Source organism: Siniperca chuatsi, linkage group LG2 (genome assembly GCF_020085105.1).
Source record: "Siniperca chuatsi isolate FFG_IHB_CAS linkage group LG2, ASM2008510v1, whole genome shotgun sequence".
Taxonomy (NCBI): Eukaryota; Metazoa; Chordata; class Actinopteri; order Centrarchiformes; family Sinipercidae; genus Siniperca; species Siniperca chuatsi.
Window position 1 is genome coordinate 6,699,222 of NC_058043.1, and position 17,012 is coordinate 6,716,233.

The 17,012-nt window shown below is 41.0% G+C and overlaps 1 protein-coding gene across 3 annotated transcripts in view; it reads right to left on the bottom strand.

Moving 5' to 3' along the window:
* Window positions 1-17,012, bottom strand: part of stab1 (stabilin 1) — a 100,584-nt gene that overhangs the window by 25,431 nt on the left and 58,141 nt on the right. For all 3 annotated transcript variants that reach the window (XM_044165532.1, XM_044165522.1, XM_044165540.1), the window contains exons 38-52: window positions 16,269-16,464; window positions 14,918-15,013; window positions 14,768-14,813; window positions 12,805-12,884; window positions 12,568-12,693; window positions 10,928-11,001; window positions 9,649-9,720; window positions 8,242-8,361; window positions 8,096-8,143; window positions 6,798-6,878; window positions 6,387-6,533; window positions 5,287-5,421; window positions 5,135-5,194; window positions 2,126-2,302; window positions 956-1,045 (exon numbers count right to left, since the gene is read on the bottom strand). In XM_044165532.1, coding sequence (XP_044021467.1) covers window positions 956-1,045; window positions 2,126-2,302; window positions 5,135-5,194; window positions 5,287-5,421; window positions 6,387-6,533; window positions 6,798-6,878; window positions 8,096-8,143; window positions 8,242-8,361; window positions 9,649-9,720; window positions 10,928-11,001; window positions 12,568-12,693; window positions 12,805-12,884; window positions 14,768-14,813; window positions 14,918-15,013; window positions 16,269-16,464 — 1,548 coding nt within the window. The remainder of the gene's footprint in view (window positions 1-955; window positions 1,046-2,125; window positions 2,303-5,134; window positions 5,195-5,286; window positions 5,422-6,386; window positions 6,534-6,797; window positions 6,879-8,095; window positions 8,144-8,241; window positions 8,362-9,648; window positions 9,721-10,927; window positions 11,002-12,567; window positions 12,694-12,804; window positions 12,885-14,767; window positions 14,814-14,917; window positions 15,014-16,268; window positions 16,465-17,012) is intronic.

The window sequence follows — 17,012 nt, forward strand, 5'->3', positions numbered from 1 at the left end:
TTTTGCTGCTTCAGGACTTGCAGTGATAAATGGAACCATGAATTCTGCTGTCTACCAAAAACTCCTGAAGGAGAATGTCCGGCCATCTGTTCGTGACCTCAAGCAGAAGTGAACTTGGGTTCTGCAGCAGGACAATGATCCAAAACACACCAGCAAGTCCACCTCTGAATGGCTGAAGAACAAAAATAGTCTGAAACATTTAAGTGTGACAAACATGCAAAAAAATAAGAAATCAAGAAGGGGGCAAACACTTTTGCACACCACTGTATATATTTGTAGTGTAATTTGTTCTTTGATATCAGAAAGTGAAAAGCAGTTCAAACAAAGGCGTGTTGTATGACGTAATGAAACGCAGCAACCGCACAGTAACTATCCCCAATATTAAAATGTCTCTTTTTTGACTGTTTCTACCTGTTCGCCACTATTTATGACAGATGAGGTCCAATTACAGTCTCGACTGATAATGCTCATAATAAGTTACAGTTTTTTCTCTATGAGCTCTTTGTGACACCAGAAAAGGTAAAGAAACACATCAGGTTCAGTCAAGTCCTGCATGACCTGCTGTCAGTCACCAGAATTTGATTTTCCTCTGTGGGTCCATGTAGTGCTGATGAAGCAGAATGACATCACCAATCAATGAGTTACCACTGAGTTGTCCCTCCAAATCACTTCATGTTAACAGCTCTTGGTTCACTGGTAACAAGTCAGTGTTAACATGAAACAGACCAGAACTAAAAGGCAGCAACCGATTATTTTTCAGGTTTGATAGCGACCGTTGATTGTCAGGGTTTAGATCCAGGATGCTGTTGCTGTCAATATGAAACAGTTTTCTTGCCCACATCACCATGGTAACATGAGACAACGCCAGTTACTATAGCAACAGCCAGCTGCCAGGTGCAGAAGACAACATGAACACCTGTTTGGTTAATGCGAGTATGTGTCTGTGTTTTCTTACCACCAGGTTCTTGTCACAGCTGTACTTGATGGTGGATCCGTGCATGGTGCGGAGCGTCGAGTATTTATCCGGCTGACTGATACTCGTCACCTACACAAACAAACACACATAACGAAAATCACATTATATATGTGTCATATATCTGTTTATAGAGCTACAACAGACATATCCTACCTCCTCCTGCTCTTGATCCTACACCTCCTGCTTTTGAAGAAGAAGTTCCATTACTGGTAAGCAGTGGAGGAGTGGGAATCACACTTTGGCCCAGGAGTTAAACAATGCAAAGTGACCCACCACAGATGTAGGGTGGTCAGGAAGAGGAGTTGGGGTGGTACTGGCAGGGGCCAACTTGAGTTTTATATTTTTAAATTCTGTATATGTTTATTACAACTACATATATACATTTTTAATAAAAGTGGATAATAATAATTGAGTGGTTAAACAACAAAACCTTGCATTTGAGATTACTATAAACTAACAAAAGATTCATTTCTCGACTGAAAATGAACTAAAACAGTATTCTACTTCCTATAAAAAAAATAAACTTGTAATTCTGAATCACACTTCTTCGACCTCAAGACAGTCTTGACAAACCGAAACTCTGCTGTTTAAAACACTACACATTGATCACAGGTCTAGAGCTGAAACGATTAATGGATGAGTCAATTGAAAGGCAATTAACTGGCAGCTATTTTGATGACTAATTAATGATTTAATATATTTTTGGAGCATTTTTTCCCCTTTATTGAAAAGAGTGAGGTGAAGAGGCAGACAGGAAATGGGGAGAGAGGGGCATGACATGCAACAAAGGTCGCCAGCAGGAGTCGAATGGTAAATGGACTGTACTTGTATAGTGCCTTTCTAGTCTTTCGACCATTCAACCTGGCGAAGTTGCAACTATATGCCATGCACTGTAACCATTCGGCTACCAAAGCACTCAGTGATTGACATTTTGACCATTTTCTGACATTTTATAGGTAAAACCATTAATTGTGACAATAAATAAATCAATAATGAAAATTTATTTTAGTTGCAGCACTACACAGGTGTTTTTTTATCATTGTTTTCCTTCTGTGCTGTAATGAACTTATTAAAACAGTTACATTTGAGTATTAAAGTATTAACTACTTGATCCAGCCATCCTCTTCATCCTCATCCTCCTCCTCTTACCTTGGAGTTACGTATAATGTGAGCCTTCACAGTGGCAGCCAGTTGGTCTTGGTGGTCGGGGCTGGAGAGCCAGAGCTGTCTTTCAGCTGGCAGGGACTTGAGGGCCTTGTCTGTGGGCCAGAACATGGTGAACGGTTGGTGGATGGACATCTGGAGCACTGGGAGTAACCCTGCATCCTGCACAACAGTAGACATTACAAGTTACTGTCAGTACTCGCACTAGCAGTATAAGTTGTAGTAGCAGTACATTCTTTTTGCCCTTATCCCACTCCTTTAATAGTGAGAATCTGCTGATATAGTCTGATCCATATATATTTCTAATTATTTAAGCCTAACTGTACAGTATTAAACTGAATGGGGGAAAAAACACTACTTCTCTCTAACTCAAAACATATTTTAGCCACGCTAGCGGTGGGACTTTAGGGATGCCATTGTCGGTCGGTCCACCACTTTGGTCCAGACTTAAATGTCTTGACATTAAATCGATTTCCATGTATCGTTCATGTCCATCTCAGGATGAATTGTAAATCACTTTGGTGATACCCTTAACTTTTGAATCTCAGGCTTATCTCCACATTTGAGCACCAACATTGGGCCATAAACAATACAAACAACACAAAAGCCACAGTTTGCGTGGCTTTAGTTGGTGGAGGGGCACACAGAGAGAGCTTACATGCATGTTGAGTTTTGCCTCTTTCATTTTGCTCTACAATTACATATTTATTGCAGATGAATATGTCCATTAAAATGCAACTCTGATGTAGAATAAATAAATAGAGAATAAAATGTGCATGCTCTCTGTACACACGTAATACCAACAGCTGTGGGTTTTGATGTGTTTTGCCGAAGGTCGGAGGGTGCTCGTTTGTTGCAGAGTTATGATGTTCTTCATTTTAATCAAAGATTCCATTGAACAGAGGCTGGGTAGTTTTGTGATAAAGAGACAAAAAAGACGCTCTTCTCAGGAGTCATATCTCTCTGCCCAGATCCTCCTGTTTTAGTTTCTCACAAACAACCTTATCCTTATCTTTACCCAACGTATTCAAGGACAGTCGAAGTAATGATGTTTTCGTGTCTTTAACCAGAAGTTTCCTTGTGTAATGGCACCGTCAAACGGGTAAAAGCGTAATGGTACAATAATTCATAACCAATCAGAGACTGTCAGTGATTTCCGTGTTTTGATTATGGACCAATAGGGAACATCCCAACAACCAGCCAGGAGGAGCATGTTTTGAAAATTTAAGTGAATGCACAACTGAGCCTGTTCAGTTGCTTCATGAACCAACTCGGTTTTACGTGTACTTTGAGTTGATATTACAGTAAAATCTATATTGCACTGGACACTTTGACTCAAGTGTTTTACTGAAGAAGAATTAAACAGTGTGTGAGAGGACCTGAAGACCCAGCTGAAGGTTTTTCTCCAACAACTGGTTGCCAGCAATGGCGCTCCTTCTAACACACCTCTTCTCCCAGTAGGGCGCATGGCCAGTCACCAAGATACCAAACCGGCATAGCCAGGCAGGAAAATAAAATCATTCTGCATAGTTAAGTACATTTTGCTGATAATACTTACGTATTTTTATAGTGTAGTATTGCTACTTTTACTGAAGTAAAGGCTCTGAATACTTCTTCCACCTCTGCATATAACAGTCCAATAGCAACAACTATGAATAACACAATGTGCCACAACCTTTATTTCAATTGAATACCTTTTATTTATAATCCCAATGCATTAACTTAAATGTTTACCATGCCCCCCCACAGCCTGTGTTGAAGCACTCACCATAGCAAAAGACAGTGAGCACACCACCTTGTAGAAGAAAATAGTTTGTTTTATTTTTCTTCATGTATTGCCTTTGATCAAATCCTTTCTATATGACAGTGAGCTCTGTGTTTAAATAAACTAATTAGCCTTGATTAACAGACCTTTGTGAATGAAAACCCTATGTTTTTTTGTCGGGAGAGCCCAGGCCAGCCCTGTGAGGAGTCACGACCATGTGAACTGAACTTCAGCCGCTCTCCCTTTTGGTCTTTTGTCATTACAATAGCAATCTAAGTAACGCCGTTAAGTAAGTGTGACCTGTTTTGTCCAGGAAAGCCTGGAAGTCAATTCGCCTTTTCTACTTTGTGAATCAGACTTGTATTCAGCACATGTAAATCCCCTCAGACAGACTTGTGAGTTGGGTCTCTCAGATGCCCTCCTGCTGGGGCTGACAGAATAGACATCTTGGGTGCTTGGCTTAGCCCAGCCCACACCTTTCGTTTAGCTTGTTGTTTCCTGTAACAATGTATATAATCCTGTCCAGATACTCACACTGGTCAGAGCGAATTCTTCAGCTTTATTGTGAAATTCTGTCTCCACTGCGCCGTGAATAAAACTCATCTGAACCAGCCATAGAATTGGACCTGAAGGAATAATTCTTCCACACCCTCAATCAACACTTCACATTACTTCCATCTGGTTGGAGAGACAGGACTTCAAAATGGAGAAGAGCTCGCTTCAGCAAGAGTATTGTCCCTTCTGCTATAGCAGCCTTGAACAAACAGCCTCGCTGACATTGTTGTGAGCTGGGATGAATTAATGTAGATACGAAGATATTATGTATTGTCTACATCTGTATGTTGCTGTGTTGTACTGGCTGTGAAAACAAATCTCCCCTGGGAATCTAAAAAAAAAAATCTAATCTAATCTCGTCCTAGCAATATTTCCTCTGGTTTGTGTTAGTGTTGTTTCCTTGTGTTTTCTGAAAAAAAAAAAGGTGAAGAGTGTAGTAGAAGCAGGAGATGGCATCTGGGAAGTAGTTGTAGGAGGATAAGTAGTGATAGATGGAGGTGATGGAGGAAGAGAAGTAGGTATAAGAAGAGGAAGTGTAAGTAGTAGAGGGATACATGAAGGAGGAGGCAGAGTGAGAGATGTAGCTGCAGGAGGAGAAGAGGTGGGGGAAGAAGGTGAAGGAGGAGAAAGGAGAAATCAAACTAGGAGGTGCAGCGTGTTTTTGTTTTTTTTACCTCCACGAGTTTGTAGAAGTGGCTGTAGCCATAAAACACAGCAGCTGAGGTGAAGTTCATCTAAACAGACAGAGAGAGAGACGTCACACTGCCTGTCTGTCAATTCTGATTGATCATCAGTCATTTATTCACTTCAGCCAAACTCAGCCCACCGTGTCAGACTGGAGGCTTGGTTTGTCCTGCAGCCTGTAGGGTGTCAACAGCGTGTCGATGTGGTGAATGACTCCGTTAGCTGTGGTGTAATCACTCTTCACGATCCTCGATCTGTTGTTGACCCAGACTGAACCCTGCAGGCAGAGAGAGAGACAGGTGTGGATAGAGGGAGAGGTGAGGCAGACAGGTAGAAACAAAGACGAGGTGAGTTGAAAGGTGGATTGTGAGACAGTTGGAGAGAGAGAGAGAGGGATTTTCAGCTCAAGCTTCCTCATCACTTTTGTGTCATTTTGAGTTATAAAACAGCACATATGTCATCTGAGGTCACACTGTCTGCAAACAGCTCCATGACAACCTGTTCCTTGTGGAGCTACTAGAGATATACTCTATTTATAATACGAGGTCTAGTTTCAGTCTTGACTAGATAGAGATCAAAGTTCTGATTGGCCCATAGAAATGCCACAGAAATGGAATGCTACACTATTGATTGGACAGTCCAAGGTTGATGCTAGCCTGGATCGGCGAGAAGAATGATCTCATAGCAAAGACAGATAATGCGCAATCGCAGTCATGCTCTCCTTACTCACTCAATACCACCACCCCCACCCCACCCCCACACGCATCACATGAATTACCTGGTTGACATTAAAACAGTGACAAGTTTGCAGGTATGAAAAGGTCAGCACTGTCAACATGGCTTGCTATTGGTTAACGCCATGAATTTGCGTGTGAAAGTTCAGTTGATGCCGTGAGCAAATCCAATGATTGCAGCAATTTAAATTAACAGATTTTAATTTAAAATGCTGCATTTTAAATGCTGTATGACTGGGCCTTTAGTAAAGCTGAACACAGCTGCTGTCTAAGATACAGACTGTTCACAGGCCTTTAAGACTCCAGGGAGTGAGTGATAGTATTCCATTAACTTACATTCACACAGTAAAACCTTATTTATAAATCTATATCTACTTTTGCTCCATTGAGTTGATGATCAATATTCTGTATTATTAGTCCAACACCTGTTTGTTAGTTTGTTAGTTGTTAGTCTTTGAAAAAGCAACATTATGGTGTGTCTGTGCGTGTATGTGTATAAGTGTGTTACCTGCTGCAGGCTGAAGTGCAGTGTGTGTCCCGATGTTGAGACAGCAAGCTTGGTGGTTTTGAGGTCACTCAAGGTCAAAGTCTCACAGGAAACAATGTGGTAATGAAGCAGGTCAGTAAAACGACCAAACCGCTTCCACACCTCGAACTACACACACACACACACACACACACACACACAAAGACCAGTCAATGATTTACATATCATGCACTAGCTACCATATTCCAGACTGATGACTCACATGTACTGTAATATTATTGATTCAGCTTGTAAATAACCGAATAGGTTTTTTTTAGTTGTTTTTTTTAGGTAAGACACAAAATCTCAAAAATAAACAAAAAGTCAAGATAAGATTGGTAATATTATTATTGTTACATTACACAATATACAAACAGCAGATGTTGTACTCACAGAGGAGTCGTTGTTGGTTTCCTCTACAGGGACGAAGACAGTGAACGGCCCGTCACCATATAGACCACGAGGGCCTGATATCTGAGAAACACAAAGAACTCAAAGTGAACTTATGTGATGATGGATCAGGGGCCTGTATCACGAAGCAAGTTCAACTAAATGTCATGGTTTATAGTTATTTCCTGTTTTATTTTGAAAATATTCTCCTCCCTTCATGTGTCTTGTTGTTATACTTCCTGTCTTTGTTTGCTTTGAAACACAACTTTCATACCCAAGAAAACAAGTCTTAGTCATAGTCTGTTTCTCTTAACGTTACCTGGTTTCACTGAGCTGAACACTGAAAGTAAACTTAGAAATGAACCCCTTGGATTAGCTATTGTAGCTAACTACATAGGGATTTACTTCCAGGGCAATTTACTGCCTAACCAAACTAGCAGCCTCGTCATCTGCAGTAATAAAAAAACAACAATGTCTGTGTTTACTTTCGGTCAAACTCTGAGACAAGCATTTGAAATTATTTATGTAGAAGGCTTATGCTGCTGGCCACGAGTGTAATGCTAACCCAGCCAGTTGGGAACATGCTAGTGCTGGTCAGTCACAACATCAGTTCGAGCAGCTTTCTTTTTCCTTTAAACGGGGCTGTTTACGATCCCCTGGTATTTTGCTCCTAGGTACATCATTCAATTCAAGAGTTACTGAAGAAGAAAAAAAGCTCTCCAAGCTAACAATCTTGGTAGCTGTTGTTTGCTAATAGGACAATAATAAGTTCACACAGTTTATTCAAAAGACATATTTATACCATCAATTACTGTCTCATAACTGTCTGCAAACCATTCCTCTTTTGAGGTGCAGTTTTGAGCTTTTGCCGCAACATTTCATCAGTGTCTGTTTGAATTGAAGTGATATAACAAACTATTTTTCGTGGCTGATATCGCACCGGTCTAATTACAGTACCGACATCGTCAGTCAGTACCAAACATCCACATCCACTGGAGAACACTAAATAAATAATTTCTTCTTGATAATTTTAACTAAATGAAAGCACAAGTCAAAACAAACACCAAGGAGATACATACTGATTTCTTACCAAAAATTCATTAAATTTCATGATGGCTTTAAATTGAAATGAAAGCCCTTAATGGCAATATCGTATCTTAAAGAGCTCATAGTACCCTAATACCCCACTAGAACATGCTCCCAGCATGCTAACCCTACATGCTGGGAGCAGCATAAAATTAATAACTGGAAGTTAAGTTTTATTTACTGTGAGGATTTCAATATGACTGACAGCGACTCACAGATAACATTCGACGGAAGAAGGCGTTCTCTGGACGTCGGAACAGCTCCTGTAAGACAGACAGACAACGCAACTTCCTGTGAGGGGGGAGGGGTGTGGCAGTGGGAGCTCAGAGGTCAGGGGGAAGTCAGAGGTCATGTGACTCACATTGTTGGTGCTTCCCCGGCAATCAAAGCCATCGCCCACGTGGCCTCTGAGGCAGGTGCAGTTCCTTTGACCTTGACCAAAGTACTCACAGCGAGCATGCATACTGCAGCCGCCATTGTTCTGCACACACACAAACAAAAAAATATCTTTAATTGCTGATAACAGGACAGTTATTAAACCAACAACATTGTCATTTTTTGCCAATCATGTCAGCTCCTTTTTTACTCGTTAACCAACAGTTTATAGAGCTGATAGAAGAGCAGCAGAGCCTCTCTGTTTTTCTCCAGGAACTTAACCACATGTTACAGGAGACCCTGAAACTCCTTTCAGTGTGTATATAATGTTCACAAACCTATCTTAGAAAACAATTCTATCTGTGCAGTTTGGGCAATATGTTGTAGTACAACTTTTTCTCCCCATTATTACAATCCTGTTAACCATATATAAATATACATATATTATTAGCTAATTAATTCAATGGACTGCAATTTACATGGCCAAATATGCCAACAATATGGCTGGAGACAACAGGCTACAAACATGTGCCACCACAGTTTTTATTTTGATTATCCGGAGGAAATGGGGTTTGGAGATTTGCTTAATGTAAAAAAAACAACAAACAATTCAGCTCAAAACCGCTGATGACTGCTGTAGTCCAAATGATCATTCTGTATAAACCATCGTAGAAAAGGTTTCAGTCGTAGTCACCTGGACACTGTTTTCAGAATCAAAACGTTTCAGCTCCCATCCGGAAGTCATTCTCAATTGTGAAAAAACTGAGAACTCAGAAATTTAAGCTACTCTGTGTTGCTTAAGCCCTGCCCTCAGGAAGGAGTCTTCCTGAGTATCTGCTGATTACCCTGCCTAGTTTCACCTGAAACTGACCTTCTTTTGTTTCCATGATGGCCCAGTAATCAGTAATCAGTAATCAGGCCAATTGTTTTCTGGCTGCATCTCGCTAATCACTGTTAAGTACCTGATTAGCATATGATTGGCTTGACCATGGTGATAATACACTGTGGTAAACGTTGGCAGGTTGAATCTCAGACCACCATTTCTGTTCAACGAGGGGTTTTCTTTGTTTCTTCTTCTGTATAAACTTTGAATCTATGTGGAACAGCTCACTGTCACATTGGGTTGATTTTATTTATTTGTATTATTTATCCATTTCTTAATTCCCCTGGCCGTGTTGCACCCCTACAATACCCTGGTGTCCCTGTCTTAAAAAGTCATTCAGTCCTTCAAGACTTATTTTCATAAAATAAGAAAAGAAAAATCTGCCAATGCGATGAAATCAGAAAATCCCTTGTATTTTTTTTTTTTTTAGAAAACAAGTGCCAGTATCTTGTAACAGGACAGAATAAAGTAGATGACTGAATAACAATCAGTAAAAAGTCACAGACATACATTTCTGCAGGGGTTGACGGGGTAGCAGAACCTCCCTGATCCCTGAAAGCCCAGCAGACACCTGCATGCAGTCTGGAGACGACAACAGAGCAGACAGAGAAAACAGTCAATCACTTCATTCTTCTGTTTGCTGCACTGACAATCAACACATCAAATAATAATTTCTCCCTAACTCCTGTTTTTCAGCAGTGAATTGACACCAAATCCATATTTTGAGCTGTAATCACAGTACTGTTGTTTCTGGGGGGGAAAGCATTAAAAGAAAATAATTTTTTTTACAACCTGCTGGTCAAACAAAACAAGTAAAACTAGATTTGACACAGGGCCCCTCAAACTGCAGGTGTCCCTTTAAGGCCCTCATCACTTCAATTGATACTGTATTTTAGATTAGATTAGATTCAACTTTATTGTCATTACACGTGTACAAGCACAAGGCAACGAAATGCAGTTTAGGTCTAACCAGAAGTTCAATAAGCAAGTGCAGGATATAAAGTGTGTGCATCAATGCAGGGTAGAGCAGTATTATGAAGATATTTTACAAGTGGTACTATGGACATTATATACAGATGGCATTACTATAAACAGAAGTATACTGATGGATATGTACAATAATGAATTGGACTGGGCAGAACAGCAGTGCAATGAATATTAAGTAATGCAAATTATGGAAATAGTTAACAGTGCAGTAGATGAGTTATTGCAGTACTCAGTACATAGTACTGGAGTGCAAATGATGCAGTATAGGAGTGCAAATGAGTACATACCTAAATAAAAATAATAAACATTTCCACAAACCAAGTGGACCACAGTTGGTAATCCTGCCCTGCAAATAAAGTGGTTTAGGTATTTTGGTTAAACCGGGGGTTTGTTTGACTGTTGGCGCTCTCATGTCACTGCTCTGTTGGATGTTGCTGCATCCCCAGATTTCGATGATTAAGACTTTGTCATATTCTGTGGTGATAAAATCCTTATTTTGTAATGACAACATCGTCTGACAAAATCCTAAATATAAATATTGGTTAACGACAACAGTTCTGCTGTGTGTTCGGCTGAACAGAAATTATAATGAACGATCACAGAGAAAGTTTGAGAAAGAAAGACAGTCCTCCTAAAGAACCCCCAAGATGCTATTTGGACCTCACTGAAACAAGACCCTCCTGAAACTTTGACGATCTGACGTGGCCTCACCTGACCTGAAGTGAACTGAGTCTCAGGTACAGTGATGGCCCAGTGTTGGGTCAGGTCTAACATTATGTGCTGCAGTACAGTGTGGTCTTACAGTGTTGGCGCCTGTTCTGATGCACTCTGCTGACACATGGCAGCCTCCATTGTTGACCAGACAGCCGTCAATCTCTGTGAGCACACAACAGGTTGGAAATTAATTTTTATGGCATACAACATGTAAACAGAGTTGTTGGATGGTGTTTCCTCCTGCTTTGTGCTAAGCTAAGCTAAACACGTCCTGGACCTATCTCTGTACTGGATGCACAAAGATGAAACTGATAGCCATATTCACATCTGACTCTGGAGAAGACAGAGAACAAAATGATTTCCAAACATGTCAGAATTTTACTTTAAAATTTAACATAACATATTTAGGACGGTGTAGTCCCTCATTCGTCCAGGAGTGTTCTATCGTAGAAAAGGTTTCAGTCGTAGTCATCTGGACACTGTTTTCAGAATCAAGATGTTTGGCTCCCATCCGGAAGTCATTCTCAATTGTGAAAAATTGGGCGGAACTAGAAATTTAAGCTACTCTGTGTTCCATAAGCCCTGCCCTCAGGAGGGAATCTGCCTGAGTATCTGTTAATAGCTAGTTTCACCTGAAACTGACCTAATAGTTTCAAGATGGCCCAGTAAGCAGTAATCAGGCCTATTGTTCTCTGGCTGCATCTACTTCATCACTGCTAAGTGCCTGATTAGCATGTGATAGGCGTGACCAAGGTGATAATACACTCTGATAGACTTTGGGCAGATTAAATCTCAGACCACCATTTCTGTTCAAAGTGGGGTTCTCTTTCTTCACAAAAATGGCTTCCTTGACGCCCCGTTCAAACCAACTCTTCTCTGATGAGCCCCCAAAAGGTCGGATTTTTTTTTTCTGAAATTCTTTTGCGTTCCTCGCAATACGTTTTGCATTCCCTCTGATCCATAGAGGAAGGCTGAGCTGTATTATGATACAGTATTAAGTATTACGTAGTAGACCGCCGCTTGTTGTGACTGCAGCGTGAGTGGGTGCACCCTCAGCTGTGGCTGCTCAGTCTGTATCATTGTAGCTAGATAGATAACTAGAGGAGCTACTTAATCAACTCTCTCACTGACAGCTGCAGAGGCTGATTAAGACTATCGCTGTGATTATGGCTTAAGCCATGGCTGTGCTTTGTTATGATTATGGCTGTGACACATTAGTTTAGTGTAACACTAACTACATGCAGGGACTGTGTGTGCGCAGTGAGTTGACCTGTTTGTGCTTGCTGAGTGCTGTAGTGAAGCTACTGTATTCCTGAATGCCTGTAACCATATCCACAGCTTCAACCACCACAGCCAGTGGCTGTATACTGTCGGGGCTTGGCCTTAATGGAGTAATGAGCAATAAATGCATCATGTAAAGTGTCACATCATCTCTCCTTTCTGTAGTTTCTTCAGACTGTTCGCCTAAACTGCCTAAACTGCTAAACTGTGTATTATAACTGGACCAGATCAACAGTAAGTGGATGCAAAAGTGGTTCAGGAAAAAATAATCCCACCGTGACTCTTCAGGGGCTCCGTATTAAGGAACATTTAAGGCTATGAATTTACAAAATTTCAAATATTTTGTAAATAACGACACCTTACCAAGACTTTTCCAGGTCTTGGTAAGATGTCAGGAGGTCCAGGTTAGGGGTGTGGGGTCAGAGGTTAGAGCTCAAGACTACATACCCAGGCAGACGACCCCGTCTCCAGTGTACCCCTCTCTACAGGTACAGGTTCTCTGTCCTGCTGAGACCTTCGCACAGACGGCAAACTCTGAACATCCACCGTTAGACCTGCTGCACAAATCCAGCTCTGAGAGAGAGAGAGAAAAGTGATCAGATTTGATATATGTACAGGATGTGTGAGTGTGTGTGTGTGTGTGTGTGTGTGTGTGTGTGTGTGTGTGTGTGCACGCATTTTTACCTTTGCAGTAAGTTCCATTGCCTTCATACCCAGCCACACACACACAGGCAGCAGCTGAACCCTTCGGCCCTGTTATACAGCTGTAGCAGAGGACAAACTGTTCAATACTTATGTCACACATTTCTACTGAAGCTGAGAGCAGCAACCATCCGAGACCATTTTTAAAGCATAAGTCTGGCAATATTCTATATTTTTCTTATCATCAGCAAATCCTATGTGCAGACCCAAGCCAACAATGAACTGATCCCACTAACAAGTATTGTGTGTGTATCCAAAGCCTGATATATCTTATTCCTCTGTGCCAGAGCTCCATTGTTGTCCAAAAACACAAATTAAAAACACATCAATGAGCCGCACTGATTGTTCCTTTATTACCATGAGCATGGCCACTGTAGTTTGTTTTGTCCCACACACACCATCCTGCTGCCCCAAATACTCACTAGAGCACTAAATGTGGATTAATCTACTGCTGAAAATAGTCCCCAACAAATTTCCTTCAGTTTGAGTAATGTTTGTGAAAAACCAATGGGCTTGGGGCTGAGTGCCACAGGCAGTATTATCGTAGAAAAGGTTTCAGTCGTAGTCATCTGGACACTGTTTTCAGAATCAAGACGTTTCAGCTCCCATCCGGAAGTCATTCTCAATTGTGAAAAATGGTCTGAGAACTCAGAAATTTAAGCTACTCTGTGTTGCTTAAGCCCTGCCCTCAGGAAGGAGTCTTCCTGAGTATCTGCTGATTACCCTGCCTAGTTTCACCTGAAACTGACCTTCTTTTGTTTCCATGATGGCGCAGTAATCAGTAATCAGGCCTATTGTTTTCTGGCTGCACCTCCCTCATCACTGTTAAGTACCTGATTAGCACATGATTGGCTTGACCATGGTGATAATACACTGTGGTAAACGTCGGCAGGTTGAATCTCAGACCACCATTTCTGTTTAAAGAGGGGTTTTCTTATTTCACAAAAATTGCTTCTTTGACTCCTCTTTCAAACCAACTTTTCTCTCTACTTAGAATCTTCACCTCGCTGTCTTCAGTTTCCCTTCAGTTCTCTCTTCTCTACACACGCACACACCTACACCTGTCTCATTAATGCACACACACTGGCTTGCCCCGCCTTCCTCTTTCTGTCTCTCTCTCCCTGTATCATACAGGAACAGACCGACTGTATGTTTCTGCTCTCTTGACTGTCTTTGTCAGCAGTATGTTTTATAAATTCACCCAAAAAACACAACTCGTGTTTAGATTTTTTTTTTCATCCGCCGTTTTCACAGCAGCAGGTGAGTCATGTGCGGAGGAGGCTTGTTGTTAATGACGTAGCCTAATGAAACCAACGTGGCACCAAATGACATCGGCACCAACAGGTGCACTTACAAACTTCTACAAAACAACGGCATAAGCCTACATTAAACAGGAGACTGTCTGTGTTTCTCTGCACAGTATGTGCGATTGTCAGACCGGATGGGAGGAGGAGAGCAAGGGGAGGTTGTCCACTAGTTAATCGATTGCGGATGAAAATTAAAAAAAAAAAAAAATGCTGAAATGGGTTGCCAAATATACTTTGGCGGCCGTTAATATACCTGGGCGGCCCGCCCAAGTAAAGTCTGTGTTGTAAACACTGGAGTGTAATTGGCAAACACAGTAGGTCATTCTTTTTGTTAAACAGTAACCTAAATATTTTTTTCTGCCGTCACAATGCACAATGGTAGTTAGCTCTCAGTTGCCATCATGACTTGCATTGTTTGTGTGGGATAATAAAAAGGGTATATTAATTAATAAATTGTGAGCATGCTATGGTGAATCATTTCAGACAGCCAGGTAGGTCTTGCTTACGTTGCAGTGTATTCTGGGTAAATTTACAGCTTCTCCAAACCTAGTGGTGCTTGATCTCCAGATCACACACCTACACAGACACACACACACATTCACACACAAACGAGCTGTAGACACAACAGGAGGACTTACTTGGCGTTCTCGTCACACACACCTCCACAGGCGTCGTCCTTTATCTCTGAGGCACACACACACACATTTCACGTGATAACAGGTTAGAGAAAATAGTGAGTGTGGTTACAATTTCATTGTGTGTGGTGTGTACGTGTGTTTCTGTCTTACCTATAGAGCAGGAAGCTCCTTTCCAACCTTTATAACACACACACCTGCCACTTCCTGCCAGACCGTCCTCACACTTTCCGTGGTCACACACACACTCTGCAACACACACACACACACACACACACACACACACACACACACACACAGGTTAACTGTGACAGAAATGTTTCCTTGGTGGTTTAATCTCTTGTGTTAAAGAAACGACTCATCTCCTCATAGGCTTCTTAGCATCATTGGTTAGCATCATAGCTTTGATAGCATTGATTATTAGCTGTGCTGGTTTGTTAAAATTATGGTTTTGTAAGCATCACGAGTTTCATGGGTATGTTAGCATCACAGTTTTGCTAGCATGACAAATGATTAGCCCCACAGGTTTTGTCAGCCACATAGGTGTGTTAGTGTCACAGGTTTGTTAGCCTTGCAAGTCTGTTAGCATTGTAGGTTTGTTAGCAACGTAAGTTTGTTAGTAGTGTAGGTTTTTTAGCCGCTTGGGTTTGTTAGTCTCTCAGGTTTGTTGACATTGTAGGTTTGTTAGTCTTACAAGTGTGTTAGCGTAACAGTTTCACTAGCATCATAGGACTGTTAGCCTCAGGTGTGTTAGTGTCACATGTGTGTTAGCGTTGTAGATTTGTAAGCCTTGTAAGATTTTAGCCTCGCAAGCGTGTTAGTTTCGCAGGTTTGTTAGTATTGTAGGTTTCTTAGCTGCGTGGGTTTGTTAATTTCTCAGGTTTGTTAACGTCCAACAGTAAGACAGATCAGATTTTATAAACAGACCTTAAATTTGTGACATACAGAGTCCAGTGGACCCGTTTCAAACCAAGTTAAATGTCCCTGTCATTGCCCATGCTAATGTTACTGCTATTTGCACATTCACCCCCCGAGGCAGCTGAACTTTGTTTGCCCCTCTATTCTCTGTCCTCCTTTATAGTCACTTAATGTTACTCTGATTCACTTTCTTATAGTCTGACACAAGTTTTTATATTTTCTATGACTTCATATAGAGGGTTTTAGTATCCACTATCAGTCTCTCTGAGAAGCAGAAACATGTTTGTGAGGTTTTCTGTCCATATTCTAAGATAAATGAGTGACCACTAGCATACTGGACAATAAAACTGGAATACCTCGTTGTCTTAACAAAGATTAAAAACAGTTATTTTGTTAGCATTCAACAACTATAGTTCTCATGAGGCTTGGATAGTTCTTCACGAAGTCTGCTCTTGTTTGTTGGTCAGACTAATGAAGTAGTCTCCTTGTGGCAGAAATACATTACGGCAAACAAAAACTTCAGGCTGTCGGCAGTCAGTGTGTTTGTGTGTGTTCAGGAGTGTTTCAGGATGCGTGTGTTCCTCACTGGAGGAGCAGTTGACTCCGTATCGTCCTGGCTCACAGTCCTCGCACGCGGTGCCATGGAAACCCTCATAGCAACGGCACTCCCCGTTGCCATGGTTACCGTCCTGACACTCCCCGTGATTGGAGCACCAGCTGCCGACGTCTCCGGGGCATTTGAAGCACTCGTGGCCGTAGTAACCAGGGCAACAGGAGTGATCCTGCAGGACAGACCATCAGTATTATTATTAAGACCTTTTCAGACCTGGAATCTGTAACACTGCTGACTTCATCTGTTTGTTTAAGTCATGGCTTTTTGTCATTCTGTACATTTTTATTATGCCTTTATTCAGACATCACAAGACCATAACGGAAAGAGCCACAATTTGTCAGCTGGTCAACAGAGGGAGCGCTGTTGTAAAAATTATACCAATGAAGAAGAGTGTTTACAGTTTTCTCAAAGGCTGCATTACTGATAGATTTTAAAACTTATTCTGCCCTTCAAGAGTAATTAACCTTTCAAAGGTCTCACCCAGAAAACAATGGTAGAGATGTTTACTGTTTACAGTAAAAGTAACAACAATCTGCAATAATTCTCCTTCTTTAAAGTGAAATTACATTTTTTTGTTACTCGTCTCTTTTTATGGCCAAGAGTAACGTGTAACACTTGAAAAATTTAATATTTTACATATAACATGCATTTTTCAAAGATAAAATGCATTTTTTAATAAACTAAACTAAAATTTGTTATTAGTAATTAGTAAAAGTT